The 16320-nt window shown below is 42.5% G+C and overlaps 1 protein-coding gene across 6 annotated transcripts in view; it reads left to right on the top strand.

The window, feature by feature from the left end:
- The first annotated feature begins 356 nt into the window (after positions 1 to 356).
- The window catches only part of BIRC6 (baculoviral IAP repeat containing 6), a 183139-nt gene continuing 167175 nt past the window's right edge, over positions 357 to 16320 (top strand). For all 6 annotated transcript variants that reach the window (XM_056357629.1, XM_056357633.1, XM_056357630.1 and 3 more), the window contains exons 1-2: positions 357 to 741; positions 15501 to 15682. In XM_056357629.1, the coding sequence (XP_056213604.1) occupies positions 489 to 741; positions 15501 to 15682 (435 nt within the window). In that variant the 5' untranslated portion in view covers positions 357 to 488. The remainder of the gene's footprint in view (positions 742 to 15500; positions 15683 to 16320) is intronic.

The raw sequence follows: 16320 nt of genomic DNA, 5'->3' as shown, positions 1-16320 counted from the left end.
CCGCTGCCCGCGCCGGGCTGAGGGAGGGCCCGCGGCGCGGAGGAAAGGCCCGCGCCCCGCCCCGCCCCGCCCCGCCCCGCCCCGCCCCGCCCCGCCCCGCCCCGCCCCGCCCCGCCCCGCCCCGCCCCGCCCCGCCCCGCCGCCGGAGCACGCTCACCACGCCCACGCCGGCAGCGGGGGGGCGCCCCGTGCGTGGCCCCACCCGCGGAGGAGGAGGATGCGCGCGCGCAGTGGAGCCCCGCCCCCTCTCTCCCCCTGTCCCTCTCGGTGACGAGCTGCTGCCCCCCCCACTCCGCCCCCCGCGGCAGGGCCGGCGGTCGGTTCCGCATCCGGCGCGGTTGTGTCACTTCCTGCGCACGCTGGCTCTCTCCCTTTCCCCCTCTCCCCGGACCCGGATGGTGACTGGCGGCGGCGGCGGCTCCAGGGACTGTCACTGAGCGGCTCCCTGTGGGCCTCTTGTCCTGAGGGCGGCGGCGGCGGCCGGCAAGATGGCTGCGGCGGCCTCCTGCTCTTCGGCGGCGGCGGTGCCGGCCGGGCCCGGGCCCGGGCCGGTGTCGGCCGGGCCGGGCTCCTGCGAGTGGCTGCTGCTGCGGGACGGCTGTCTGCGCTGCGACGCCGACGGTCTCTGCAGCCTGTGCTACCACCCGGCGCTCAACGCCATCCTGGCCGTGACCGCTCGCGGCGCCATCAAAGTCATCGACGGCACCTCGGGGGCCACGCTGCAGGCGTCGGCACTCAACGGTGAGCGGCCTGGCCCCCGCGGCCTGCCGGGCCCCCGAGGCCTGCCGGGCCCCGCTGCCGCGGCCGGGGAGGCAGGCAGGCGGGCGGGCGGCGGGGGGGGAGCGGGCCGCGGCAGCCCCCGGGCGCGATCGCGGCGCTGCGGAGCCGCGGGGGAGGCGGCCGGCGGCTCCCCGGGAGCACGGGTGGTGGCGGGCGGGGGGCAGCGGCCGGCCGGGTTCGGGCCCAGGTGCCGGGGGGTGCCCTGGTTCTGTTGCACCCCTGGTTTTTCAAGCCTGAACGGTTTCTGCTCTTCGGGGCAGAGGGATTGGTGTAGGCAGCAGGGACGCGTGTTCCTTCTCTAAATCGTATTGGCGTAGTTAGTAAAAGATGAAATGGGGATGGAAAGCTGTGATTTATAGGGCTGAATTTTTTCCAGTTTATTTTTTCAGCTGTTCTTGGGGATGACAACATTGAACCTTCCAAAGATTAGAAGCAATGTATTATGCAGGACAGGCATAGTTCTAATTCTATCTGATAGCATGTTTCTGTGGTTTTATTTATTGAGCCTTAATCTGCGTTTGTGAAGGAGGTTTATTTCATGGAAGTATCGTTAGCCTTATAGCTGAGAATTAAGATCAGAACCCTCAGTGAAGTCATTTCATGGTCCATTTTTATATATATTTGCATAGTTCCTCAGGCTGCTGAGTATCTTGACTGTCTCTGGTGCCAGTGACATTATCCCTGCTGTGATGTTAGGGAGGCAGGGTTATGGACTGACTTTGTGGAGGCCATGACTGTAGTAACTTCATAACTGTGAAGCAGCTTTCTTTGTTGCCCATTAGTGTTTCTACACTGTTAACAAATTAGCTGTGTAGAAAAAGATTCATATGGTATGAACAGTTTTTATTCCTCATACCTTAATGTTTCTTAAACTGTGGTACTCGTCAGAATATTGGAGCTAGTGGTGGGGTTGTTTGGTGTGTCACGAGACCAGCCCTTGGTGCAGAAAGGTACGTTTCTTACTAGTTGTGTGTTTCTGTGTTCAGGTTCTCCTCACAGTTCTGCGTTGCTAGTAAGAACTAGCTTTGCTGAGCGGTGGTAGTGCAAGGCTGACATTTGCCGCCTGAACGTGGTATAGTAATGTCATGAATCGTATGGGGATGCCATAGTCTAGGCAATATGTATGCTTTCACCTTGAAAACCTACAGCTGTATTACAATGTCAAACTGAGGAGAACAAAACAAAAATCAGCGATTTCCTTTCATAAGTTAAAGTTGGCACGTTGTAAAGTGTAAAGGTTAAATGTTTGGGGCAATAAATTTTTTTTTGGGGGGGGATTATTAAGAAGGTGTCAGCTGCTGTTGTTGTCCGTCGCTTGTATTGAAAACGAGGCTCCTGTGTGGTGTTTCCCGCTTTGTTCAGAATTCAGATCATTCTGCTTCTGTAGTTCCATTTCTTCTACCATGCTATCTCCTAAAGTGCTTTTTTTTTATTAATATCTTTATTTCTCAATTTTCTTCAAGCTATTGCCAGAATTTGAGAATTACTTTTAAGTTGTGGATGAAGAGGGCATAAATCGATGACTTAATTTGTAATTGGTTGAGGAGAACATGTTTAATTTTCATGAACAGAAAAAGTGAACTGTAAATCAAAGCCTAAGCTGTTGTTTTACACTTTTCTGTGATAGGATCCTTGCAAGGGGTTTGATTTAGTATTCAAAATGCTAATGGAATTTCTCCCCTAAATAGTAACTATTTAAAAATAACTTAACTGCTTTGCTTCTGTTACGTGCGTGCAGTCCTGTATTCAGTCATGTATACTTCCTTTAGTCTCAGTCGTCTCTCTGACAGCATGACTGTAAAAGATGGATTCTACTCCTCCTCATATGAAGCAACGGAATTGCTTGCTATCTACCCTAATTTTATCAATGCCATATAGCTGGTGATTATGTTAGCGGAAAAAAAAATTATAACCTTAGTTTAGTTTGAAGAAACTTTAAATTAATTTCCTTATAGATTTAGACCAGCATGCCTGTCAGAAATCTGGTTCATCTCGGCAGCTGGTGTCTGTTGCGGCTGTTACCAGCTGTGTTCACTCTTGTTCTCTCCCTTTTCAGCCTGTCTTTGGGAAGAGGAGGAAAAGGGAATTCAACTGTTCTCTGATGTCTGCCTACTCTGTACAGTGTGAGCTCTTTTAATGTAGGATAGTAGTTGGGCACTCAGACCTGTAGGCCAACTCTGTCCCTGCTCCCTCCCCTGCCATAAATGACAGGTCAAAGGATATTGTTGCTGCAGGGACTTCTGGTACTATAACTAAAAATAGTCTCTAGGAATTAAAACTGCTTCTCTTGGGAGACTGCTTGTCCTCCTTGGTAATTGGGGCTGCAGATCTTTTGCCCTGTCAAAAGATTTATGTTGGACAGAAATGCTGTTGCTCATTACCCAAGGAAAAACAAAACATAGCAGGCCTCTCTTTCTCGAAAGCAGAGCAAGGAAAAAGATCCCCCATCAAGGGAGGGAGATGGGGGGAAACTCCACCAAGCTTTGGTTTTGCTTTTATTTGCAGTTGCTGTTGACTGCAGCAATACATTAAGCTTTGGGCTCCTTCTTGGTGAAAAGATTGAACCTGTGGAATACTGAATCTGGTAGAGCAGTGGAGGCTGTCTTGGGTGGAATGTAAATGCAGTTTGCTGTCTTTGGTGTGTAAAAGAGCAAGACAAAAGGTTCGCAGCCAAAAGACACTTCAGTTGTAGATCAGGTCCAGACATTAGAATGTGGTCTCTGGTCTGCATGCTTCAGTTCCTCATGTGCACATCACTGATCTGATGTATGTGATGATCCGTGGATTGTTATTCTGAGCCCAAACTGTAGGAATCCAGTGAGGATTACGATTATTATTATACCACACCATATCTTCATCAGATCTACCTTTTGAAAGTGACATCTTAATCTGTTTCCTGTATGGGCACTGTAGGCCTGTTCCCGAGGGCCAGGTGATCATTTGCAACAGCCCAGACTGCGGTAGCGAATGAGAGTACTATTGGTAAAGGGAAAATCAGATGGTCCTTTAACATTGATCTTCGTCTTACCTGGTCACAAGGTTGTCCTTTTTGTTCTCCCAATGCTGTTGAATACGCACTACGTGTTTCAGAGAGCCAGACTGGGAGTGCAAGGACAATTCTTGTGATTACTGGGTATTAGGGATTTCTGTGTGTTTGCTAGTAGTAGTCAGGACTAGTTTTCAATCTGCCATGCAAGTCTATCAAGTACTTTTATTTTCCCCAGTGGGCATTTAAATATTTGTGTGCTTTCAGTTTCAAGTTGAACACTGGTAGCCAAAGAGCATGCATGATCAGTCTCCAAATACAGCACTAAGGATGAACCTTTTCCTCCACCTCAAAAAAACCAACCAACCAACCAAAAAAAAGCCAGACCAAAAAATCCCAAAGTATCAAAGCAAACTTCCAGAATAATCTCGAGTGACTCTTTAGTGTTTGTAGAGATGCTTGATTTATCATTTCCTTCTGTTTCCAAATAAGAAAACTGCTTGAACTGGGAGAGTGCTGTAATTCCCAGAGAAGCTTGACCAGAAACACAGAAACTAAAATGTACTGTCAGATTGACAGTGACCAACTTGGATGTTTCTGTAGAATTTTCTAGATTAATTTGACATAGCAATGGCTTCAGAGCCTTGTTCACTAAAATGCGCAGTGTTTCATAGTTAAGATCTTTGAATTACTATAGAGACCCTAACGGTAACCAAAATACAGACTTCTGAATGCATACAGGGAAGGATCTGTTCATTGTACATACATACCAGTTCCTGTAGGGGAAACAGAGACTCTGCCTTATCACCAGAGGCCCTCAGCTGCTGCTCCTCCAACACAAGAATTCAGAAATCAATAGGTCCCAGCCCAGGAGGCTCGTCTTGCCAGCAAGTTCAACACCATTTTCTGTCTGTCGGTGTTCTCTTTTGGGAAAGTCCTATTTGTCTTCAGCTGCCTCACTTTGAATTATGGAACCTTGGAAATCTATCAAGGGATGTCCAGTTCTGGCTTTTTGTTTCCTTTCCATGTGATGCAGGAAGCAAAACAAGAAGAATCCCACGTTTTGCAGCTTAGGAGTCACAGAGGGAGTGTGTGCTTCTTACGATGTCTAGGAACAAACTGTTGGGATGCTCTGCCATCCAGTTCTAGGCTTGAATTATTTGGGACATCAGCAGTGGCTTTAACTGTTTCAAGCTCACTGTGGTGACACTGCTCAAGTTGTCTCCTTCATTCCTCAGAATTGGGGCGAGTTTTCTCATCTTCTTGGCTCTTATTTTCATTTACTTGATTATGAGACAAAAAAAATTAAAAATACTAATGATGAAGGCTGTTGCTGTTAATAAAGAATTTTTTCCTCATCTGTTTCTCATTGCATGGGGAATATTGTCGAGTATCTAGTGATCTGCTACAGGCCACCTTGCATTTGAGTATGCTTGAATGACAATGCTAGTCTGGGTAAAATGCTTCTCAAAGAGATTGTTCCAGTGATTTATGTGATCTTAAGGTCATTCATGAAGATCCTTAAGCACCTGAAAAAAACAGAATAGGAGAATTGTTAAGATTTGAGTTCAGTGTTTTATTCCAATAAAGATTCTAGGCTGCCATATGCCGCATCTGTCTGGCAGGCTTGATCAGGGTATGTCAGATATTCCTTCTTACTTGCCATGGATCTTGCCAGACTGACAAGACGCCATTAATTGATATTTCCAGGCTCTGTGGAAGCACATCTGGATTATCTTCTGCAGAAGCTAAAATAGAGTAAAAATAGAGATCTGATCACGTGCCTTTAAAGGGGCGTTTGCATTACTATCTTTATTGTAGGGATTCAGAAGTAACAACAGACAGCTATGCAGGCGTATGTTATGTTGCCAGGCAAGATAGCAGAACATTTTTCATTTTATTGACAGATCATTCATATCTGGACTGATGGATTCATGGCTATCATTGCAACGGTAGCATCGTATTATTAAATGTTGCAGTGTGCTTTGATGTTGGATAATCAGAAATTTCCTAGCCCTCTGTGAATGAACTTTGAGAAAGGTCTTCTGCAGGAAGATGTGTCTTGAAATGCTTTGTAGTGACCCAAAGAGGAAATACTGTGCTCTGCATCAGGGATTTGAACCTTGATTTCCTCCTGCCCTATTCTATCTCACAGGTAGTTAAGGTATTTCTCATTGATATGGAGAACCCTCGGGGAGAAAACCTGATTTTCAGCCTCAGTGCTGATTGTGGTCCAGCTTTGGTCAAGATGGCTTTTAATATGCTTATGTGATAAATCCTTCAGCTCAGCTCCCAGTCATGTTGTATACTGTATTATATAAAGCACAGAAGAAAATTGGCAGAAGTATGTTCTGACAGAGATAATTGATTGGTTCAAGTCCAGAACATTATGAAAGAAGGCAGGTAGACCTCTGTTGGACTCGGAGTAATGGAAACATGGAGAAGGTTTTTGCTTTGGATTGCCTGGCCTAGTGATCTTTAGAAGCCCTGATCTTTTTGCTATTCTGAGCATCAGTGGTTTGGGTCTTGTATACTCTTCTGTCCTATCAGCCAGCCATAATGTTAGCTGGCTCAGTAGAATCCCTTTCTGAGTCTTTTGTTATATTGCTTGTAACTATTTTTATGGTTGCTATTGCATCGGTATCAGTAACTTGAGCTTAAGGGAAATACAACATTAGGATTTTGTAAGGCAGTCCTAGACTTAAGAGTCACCTTAACTGTTTCTCTCAAGCTTTTAGTAATGATTATGCCTGATTTCTGGGTATGACGTTGATCTGTTCTTACAGGTTTTCTTTCCAACTTACTTTCAAATAGGGAAACAAAGCTGTCCATCCTTGCTGTTATAAGGATTCTTTAATTCTCCCTGAACAGTATGACATCTTTCAAAAATGCTTCTTGGGCTGTGTTGGAGATAAGGCTTACAACCATGGACTCCTGGACAGCTTTTGAGTGTATCAGTTTGTTGTAAGTCATGTTGAGAGATAGCTTGTTGCTTATCAGTAGCTACTCAACATGGGTTTTATTTTTAAATAAAAATTTTACGTGTGGATCAGTTTACTTTCCTCCTGGTTCTTGAGTGATGTTGCAGTATTGCTTTCTGCTGTCAGAAAGATGTCCTTTAAATAGTTAATGCCCTCTTAATTGCAATGACTTCTTGCAGTCACCAGATGAGTGCTTACTACTGAGTGGACAGTTCAAGAAAGAAGAGCTCTTGCACTCAGTTCTTCCATTTGTGAGGTACAGATGCATACCAATACCAACACTTGCAGTTCTTTTGGTTTCTGCAGAGTCAGAATACTGGGTGGTGTATTGGCCCAGTTCCTTTGCTGCTTTGTCTTTCGGAAGAGTATCACGATTTGGTAAGGACCCTGTGCACACTGCTAGTCAAAAAGTAGACAGGAAGTCTGGTACACGCACAACATTTACTTTGAAGATTTGCATGTATATTAGGGGAAAGAGCACTCCACAGATAAGGATGGTGCACAAGAAACAGGGGAGAAAGAACAGCTTTTGTTTTACAGCCTAGATTAAAAGTGTAAACTTACGGAAATAACTTACCTTTCAGATAAATATAAATGCTATTATGTTACAAATTTTCTTGAGGTATTTGCAAGGGCTGTTCAGTGAGTATTGATAATTTTTTTTAATGTAACTTAAGAGATGAGAGAATTCGCTTATCGCTTAGGTTTGCTTATCAGTCTTGAAAATTAGCAGCATTAGTGAAAACACATACCCAAGTGCTGGTTAATGAAGGCTTGCATAGCGCAGTCTGTCAGTTCTTCAGTCTCCTGTACAGCTCATGGAGGGAAGATGGTTTGATCCACTACACTTCCCTGACCTGAGTGTGAAGCAGTCAGGAACTCATCTGAGCATGTGGCAGATGTAGAAAAGTTTGAGAAACACTTTTTTACTGGCAACAGGCTAAAGAGACTTATGAAAAACTTGTTGTGAAAGGGAAGAGCTGGGAGGGTGAGGGGTGGGACTGAGAACTATGATGAAGCGGCCGCATGACAGTGGGGAAAGGGTTAGAAAGGGTTAGGGAAGTAGGAAGCTGGGGAGATGGCAGCAAAGACTGGAAGGACTGGGAGTGTTTCATTGAAGAGCAAGAAGGCGCTGTGGCTGTTGTGGAGAAATGCTGTGATAGATTTAGTAGGCCTGTCTTCTACAGGATCCTAGGTTCATGTTGTGATGTAATTGACAGACTTAATTTAATAGTGGGGTGTTTTTTCTGATCAGTTTTCTATAGCTTTTGTAAGTCAGAATTAACAAGATTAGCATTTCTCAGCAAATCATCTTAAGATTCCCTCTCCATTCAATACAGAAAAAGTCATTACTCTAAACTTTTGGAGGAACCTGCTTCACATTACCTATATAGATGGAGCTTGGCAAGACCAGTCTTACAAGACTTAATTTAGCTTTTCTGAATGTCTCTTTAGTGATAGAGCTAAAGTTAAACTTCTATGGTCACCATGTTCAAATATTATTACGCCGCGAAGCGGTGTCTTAAACATACAAGGTCCTTCCACCTTGTCGGCTTCTTTAAAGAATTTGAAAAGGCACCCTAAAGAATAGTTTTGCTTTTAAATATAGTGGATCTAGGAGAATGTGAGAATGCATTTAATTAATTTGAAGTTCTCATAAGAATTTAGTGGAGTTACAACAGCGTTGGACAAAGTGATGGAAGAACAACCTATCAAAGGTCATTGTACAAAAAAGAAATCAGGAAGTCCCTGAGCAGAAATCGGCAGGGGCTGAGTGTGTTACAGGAAGGTACCATTGTATACATACCCTTTCATAAATTCTTCACTGCACACCTGGTTTAGACCACTGTCTTGGACAAAGTGTGGGGTTATGTGTGTTTTCCTGTGATCCAGTGAGGTTGCTCCTGTGTTCAGTGTTGTAGTGCCTTAAAACTAATGTCAAAAAGAGAAAGGTAGTAACTCAGCAGTCTAACATAGCTGTGGAACTACGGCTGCAGTAATGGAAGACTGCTGTTAGATTTCCTTCTAAACCCTTTTTTCTGCAGGCTAAACGAGCCCTGTTATCTTGGTTTTTCTTCACATGTTGTATGCTCCAGCCCTCTAACTTAGTATCCCCTTGTGGGACTCTCACATATGTGCTGATATCTCGGATGGAGGACCAAAGCCAGACACAGTATTCTTGATGTGGACTCAAAAGTACTGAGTAGATCCCCTGATCTACTGCCTGTGCGATCCCCTGTAACGGTATGTTGCTGTAAGGATGCATTGCTGCCGCTTGTTCAGCCTGTCCGTCACGATCCCCATGTTCTTTCTGTCAAGTTGCCACCCAGACAGTTGGTCCCCAGCTTCTGTTGGTGTATGGGTTTATAGTCCATACCAGCTGTAAGATGTGGCATTTGTCTTTGAGCTTCAGGATACTTGTGTCAAGCCATTTCTCTGGCTTTTTGAGATCCTTTTATAAGGCAGCCCTGCCATTTAATGCATTAGTTGCCCTCAGTTGCCTCCCATTTCATCCACGTCATCCATGGTCTTGCGGAAGGTGCAGCCTGTCCCATCATCCAAGCCACTGATGAAGGTAGTAAACTGTATCAAGCTTTGCTGAATGCCACTGGTAACTGGCCGGTCTTGGCTTACTAACTTTATGCATGACAGTCAAGCCAGTTTTTTGCTTGCCTTGTAGCCCAGCCATCTGCTTTTGAGAATCTGGTGCTTCTCCCAGGTTGATATTTTGGAAACTTCTTAGGATATTTGGGCTTGGGAAGCGGGGAAGCTAAACTGTTTCCTGCTGAACAGTCTTGGAGAGTTTAAAAAGTGCCATAACTGGAGGTGTTTTCTCCTGTTGCAGAGACTGCAGGATACATAATGAGTGAACTCAGATGCTCTAACCACTTTAGTGATAAAAAGAGGAACTGGTAGTAAAATTTCATCCGGCAGAGTCTTTGTTGTGAAATGCCGCGATGGGAATTGCTCTTGAAGAATGGGAACTTCTCGTTACTGAGCTGTGAAGTATTCCTTGCCTGTCTCTGGTCCTGGGTGGATGCTGTCATCTTGTCTGTCTGCAATTTGTGAAAGACAGCTTTCTGAAAATTGTTAATCATAGGTTTCACTTTTGAGAGAAATTTTGAGGAAGACACTGTCCTTTGAGAGGTGTTTGCAGGAGAATTGCAGGGGCTTAAATTTTCGTGATTTACCTGAGTTTTCAGGAAGGATTGTAGAATACAATCCTTATGAAATCTTTTGTAGTTTGTTCTCAGGATAATTGTATAAAGCTCTGTGAGCAGTTGCATTTTGTATGTCATACAAGGCAGCAGTAATGTTAGGTACATGGAGATCTGAAACATGAAGAGTGTGGGCACAAAGAGCTCGCCACTGGCTTCCTGCTGATTCAGTCTTGGTTTCAATCTGTAGAGTGGAAGAGGACCCTACGTCTGCAAAGCTAGGGAGGTAGGAACTGCCTTGATCTCAGTGGCTGCTTATGTTCTGAAACCTTTTAAGCATGTTAATGTTAGCTTCTGTTAGTAATTGCTTGATCAGACACATCTAGTTAATATTTATGTGGCAGTCTCCAATGCTTTGGCCCAGATAACACGTATTCCTACTCTCATAAGGATCATTAAAACCACCTGTCATATAATGAAACTGACACTGAAACAATTCTGTCCTGTTTGTTGCTAAAGGAAGAGATAAACTGTAGATTACCTGTCCTGTTCTTGATTATCTAAATACAGATTTGGCAAATAAGCGAGTTCAAAGGCCCTTTGTAATGTCAAGCTGCCTCCTTGGGCGTTCTTGCTGTTTGGAGAATGTTTTGAGTTTTCTTTCCTGTTTCCCCTCGGAATGTGTTTTTGCTTTATTCAGTCATTTTGGACTGCTCTTCCAGGTGATGTGGCAGATGGAGGTGTGTCTGTGTAGTGAAATCAAAAAGAGAAAATACTGCTTGTGTATAGCTGGTTTAAACCAGTCTACATCATTAGTCTAAAATAGCAACTTGAACTTGTTTTCATCCAATAGATTACTTGCCATCCTTTCCTGGAGTCTGAGAATGCTTTTGTTTTGCTAAGGAGGGACCTGTGGAGTGTGTTGGTGGGGCAGCAGAGTGCTTTGCTGAGGTGAGCAAATAAGGGGCTGGCCCTGGACTTGGAAGATAAAACTACTGTAGGAGGAGAAAAGGAGGAACAAGAGAGAATCTGTAACTGATAAATTCAGTAATGACGAGCAGTCATGGCCTGGGTTTGGCCATGCCTTAGCCATCTTCTGGTTACCGTGTTCCCAAACGTTCATAACCACCGTGTCTTTGTTTCCTTTGGGAGCTACTGATGTAAAACTATTTAGAGACAACTTTCTCCTTTTTAAACCAGACTTGAAGTGGTTTGCTTTTTGTCCTCTTTTGTGTCAAAATGTTACCCTTTGGAACCAATCCGTAGTTGTGACTAGTATAGTTCAGGATGGTTTCCTGCAAGTATAGCAAGTTAAGATACCAAGTTGAACTTCAAGACAGGTTTTTATTTGAACTGTAGAACTTCCTCAAAGTACAAGTGTTCTGATGTGCTTGCCTTGGCAAAGTTGTGTTACTTAGGTAGCATACAATGAGATGTTATACTTGCTAACTCGATTTTTCAGTTGGCTTTATGATTACGTGAAACAGTAGCAGTAGGAAAGGCACCTGCCTCACAACAACGGAGGGCAACTGATACATATGCTTTTTTAATCCCAAGTACAGGTGAAAAATGTGTGAGAAGTAGCTGAGCAGTGTTGTGGTCAGGAAGTGCGTTTGTCACTAGTGGAAAGGATAGTTTTGCTGCCTGCTAACCTGGCGTCTGGAAGGAGGATTTTACACAGCATTTTACCATGAGTGATAGCAACTCCCAAACCTGGAGCTTTACATGCACACTTCACAATAGAAAGGGGAAAATTATTATTTTTTTTTTTAATTCTAACAGTAAATTTCAAGGACTTCTGCAGTAGTACCATTCCCTTCTCTTGAGTGTTTGGGTTTTTTTTAATCTCTTGCCTTTCAATAGTTTGATGTTCAAATCTAATGATACAAAGTTAATAGAATAGATAGGGTTTTTGTTCTCTTGAAACTTTATCCATTTAGCTTCCCATGGCTGCAGTATTTTGAAATGAATACTGAGATATTGTTTGGATATTCTAGTTTAGATTGAAAGTGCAAAAACTGGTATCAGTGCACATAATGCGTGTGTTTTGCTGAGCTCATGGGATTTCTATTTCTCAAAAAAATTTGACTTTAATTCTTAAGCTAAAGACCTAGTTGCATTCATGGATTGAAGTTATGGATGTGCCTTTAGATATTTGATTGGTCCTGGATCTTAGTGTTCTGGAATTAGTGCTATGATGCATGTGTGTATCACTCTGACTTTATAGCTGTATATAAAAATGTTACTTTATTGTAATTTAGAGACTATTTGGGTTTTTTTGCGTGCTATGCATTGGGAGCTCCTTGTCAAGAGAATTACCGACTTTGTGATATGTTTTAGGGCCATTCCTGGCTAGCAATTTTCAAGATGAATTAGCTTTTTTCAATATTAAAAAAGATCAAAGGTGTTAGTATCAACATCTTCATGATGGTGGCCGTGCATATTCAGGTGACAGCCAGCTTCTCTTAAGCTCTAAAGCATTGAGGCTAAAGCTATCAATAGCAGAGAAATGGAGACAGGCTTTTTCATTCTTCTACTTCTTGAAACACAAGGCTGATTCTCTAAGTAGTTGGGTTAATTTTAATGCCTGTGGGCAAGGGGGCACAATAGATGCTGGTTAAACTGTTATGTATTTTCCAAACATGTTTGTTTTCTGTAATTTTTTGTAGGTCAGGTTTTGATCACCAGAAATTGATGATCTCTGTTCTGTATTGTTTGAAACAAAGGAGGTGGAAGGGGAATGTTCCTTTTCTCAAATTCTGCATTTCTGCTATCTGATGTTTATTTGCCTTTGTTTAAAGTTTTCAGGTTGCTAGTGGTAAGGTTGTTACGTATGACATACCATAATATAGTATGCTGTTGGGCTTGCACTTCTAGCTTGCTAGCAGCCAGCCAGGTTTCCTAACAGGATCTGACAAAAGTGAGTTTTGTGAGTTGTTCTTTTTTTAATCCTAGACAGATAAGATGGAGGTATTGCAAGAAGCTATCATCCACTTGTGCCAAGACTGAAAAGCAAAATTGTTATAAATTTTTGACTATTTCTCCCTTTACCACCCAAAAGAAATTACAGCTGAAGGAATTAGGGCTAAAATGAGAATCTGGCTTAAGTAATTTAGTGAGTTGGTGTGAAACTTTTGAACTGTGATTTGTGAAGATGCAGATCACTACTTATTGCTGGTAAACTTAGCCAGGCTGGACAGGCAAGACATAATGTTGTAGTGCTACCGGTAGGTTTTTCAAAGGATATTAGTTGGAGTCCTTTGGCACACGGCGAAAACGTTGATCCTGAGTTGGAAAGGACCCTTCCACCAATGCTCTGAGTATGATTAAACTTTTCTAGGCATTTCTTCTACAGTGGTGACTTCTTCTGTAATGGTGAATTCTAAATTCTTTAGTTTACTGGTTCTCAACCTACTGTTTTAATCTATATGGGCAGTCATAGGTGTTCTGTAATACATTTTGTGACTAGTAGTAGAACCATCTTGAAATGTGTTATCTGAACTGTAAAATGAAACTCCTAATTTGCAAAATAGCTTGTCAGCAGTTCAGAAGCTATTCAAAATGTATACCAGCCAGTTGCAGAATGTTTCCCAGGGTGTTGGACATACATTTGGAAATACATATGGAAATATATTTCTTGTGCTGTAGTTAAAACTTTTCGGTTTGTTTCTTAATGTTGATTAGGCATGTTGTCTATCTCATTAGTAATCTTCATTGGCTTCTAAAAATTGGGACTGCTTACACAGAGGATATTAGTTAGCTGCGTGGTGGTTTAGACATGAGATTTCAGTAACTTCACTACAGAAATGATAAGAATGGTCTAGCCTGGAAAGTGACAGGGGCTGGGGCTACTGTAGGCTGCTAAACTCCTAGTTGTAGGGCTTGAGCATATTCCTGTGCTTGTCGGGAAATAAGGAAAGTGCGAAAGAAAGTGTTCATGGTGTTGAGTAGAAGTGATGTGTTAAATAAAGTATCCTGTAGCAATCCACCACTTGGATCATGCTGAGTAAACTGCATACACCGTGTGAATCTACTGAGGTTTCTAGTTTAGGGCATCAGATACCTTTCAGTTTATTTACATAACAGTTTCCAGTAGATTGTTGAAACTAATGCTTTTAAAGACCTTAAAGCTTCTACTTGAATTTTTGTCAAAAATTTCTCTGTAGAATGACTTCCTCGGCTGCAGCTGTGTTGGCTGTAGAAAGTCTTGTGTGAGGAACTCCAATGTATTGGCAGAAATACAGTTTGAAACTAGTTGATTTGCCATTCAGAGGACCCTTTTTTGTTGAGCTAGGACTAACGACTTCATAGCTATCAAGTGATTTTAGGGCTCTTGAAGTGTTTCTGACTGTTACAGCAATGATTACAATTGCAGTATACTTCATGCAGGCAAAGGCATATGTCCTATATTTTGAGAGTATATGAGTCATTGTTTCCAAAATTTTGGTGAGGAGGGCAGCTGACAACTCTTCTTGGCCTGAGTTTTTGAGAGGATACGACAAATGCAATGCACTTGAATTGATGTGCCCTATATTTGGGGAAGTTCTAATTTCCATTTAACTGTATCAAAGTGGGAAGACGACAGAATTTTGTAGCTGTCTTTATCTGGACGCCTTATCTGGGTGCGAGCTACCTAAATGTTGATTTTTTAATTATTCATAATAAAAACAGTACCCAGTGTCTGAGGAAAGGGGAGAACAGGGACTGGACTTGATTAATGCAAAATTTAATGAAATTCCTGTTCCTGTGCAACAAGAAGTGATCTATGTTGACGATCCAGCGATTTCAGCTTTGTCCTTTGGGTGATGTGTCCATATACCTATAGCGCGCATACAGTCTGCTTCTGTAGCAGCAGCTTACACTTTCTGTGAATTAAGCAATTTGCCTTCTACATGGATAGCATAATACATGGATTTAGTTTTACAATCCATCCAGCCTTAGACAAGTCATAATGTCAATTAACGTTAAACTTTTCTGAGGAGGATACCATTGCCATAGCCTTTCCTTAGTTATCTCTTGGTGGTTCCTCCATCCCCACCAAACTTCTCTAACCTGTTAGGTCACGTATGCAGCGCTGAGCAGAAATAAGCTACCGTAGTGTCTCAAGGGACCTGTGTAGCATTGGCATGTTATATGCTGTACTTAGGTTTTCAGGAGTCTGGGTATTGTTTTGCTTGATGAAATGTTGTTAATCAGCCTTAATGGTAGTTTAGCAGTTTTGTCTTAATTTTTATGCTGACTGGTATAACTTAATTCTTATTAATTGTCAGATAACATTAAGTACATCAGGTATCTACATTAGACTTGAAAACACTACTTTAGGCCTCCTGGTAGGAACAGGACTTGAGTGATGCTTCCTTTATAGGAATAAAATAATTGTAGTTGTTGATGGAATGTATAGAATTTGGTTGGTTGGTTTTTGATGTAGGAAATACAAAAATCTGGTGAAAGTTGTAGCTAAAATGCTAGTTTTTTATCATCTCAAGAAGTAAAGATTTTGCTAAAGTTTTATGTTACTTTCTGGAACAGATATTAAAGGTCTTTTTCAAAAGCTGTTTCCTAATTGGATCTTGCTTTTTGTCTTTCCCTTTATAGCTAAACCAGGTGGACGGGTGAAATGTCAGTATATTTCTGCTGTGGATAAAGTGATCTTTGTGGACGATTATGCAGTAGGATGTAGGAAAGATCTCAATGGCATCTTACTGTTGGACACAGCTCTGCAAACACCTGTTTCAAAACAAGATGACGTGGTTCAGCTTGAATTGCCGGTTACAGAGGTGAGATATGGGGATGGGGGGGAGGCAGGGGAGAATATGTAAATAACTCTGTCAGAAATACTGAAACCAGACATTTGACCCTGAGTTTCTAGTGTGATATTAACAGCATGTAATGGAAAAGTTTCTTTGTTATTAGCTGTCATGGGGCGATAGCTTTTTGCAGGTACCTGTATCTCAAATGAATAAGAGTTTGCCTCATCAAGAGCACGTTATTCCAGACACAAGAACTTTTTAGTGGCTAGGAATGATAGGAATAAGGACTAATTTCTAGAGCTTTGTTAGTGCTTATGTATGGAATCTGTATGCACTTCTAGAAGTCAGTCTGGGCTGCTAGGCATCCCTGAATTTTTTTTTTATTTTTTTTAGCTTTTCGGGAAAAGAGACAATTAAAATCAGCTAATGTAGTGTTGGTATATGTGAAGAATTAATGTTTGAATCTGACTTTTCTGGCTAGGTCCGTTGGTCTAATAAAAGACTTTTTTTTCCCTGCAAACTGGGCTTCCCTTTTATGTTTGGACTATCACAGCTGTAACACGATTCCTCCTGATTTGAGACACAACCCAGCATTTAGTATCGCTTCAAGTGAAGCTAATGTATACGTTTATATTTTTTTAGAGTCGTGTTGGTTTATGTTTAGC

The sequence above is a fragment of the Falco biarmicus genome, chromosome 12 (assembly GCF_023638135.1).
Source record: "Falco biarmicus isolate bFalBia1 chromosome 12, bFalBia1.pri, whole genome shotgun sequence".
In the NCBI taxonomy this organism is placed as follows: Eukaryota; Metazoa; Chordata; class Aves; order Falconiformes; family Falconidae; genus Falco; species Falco biarmicus.
Note: the sequence above shows the minus strand (reverse complement) of the source record. Positions and strands in the feature narration are given on the sequence as shown.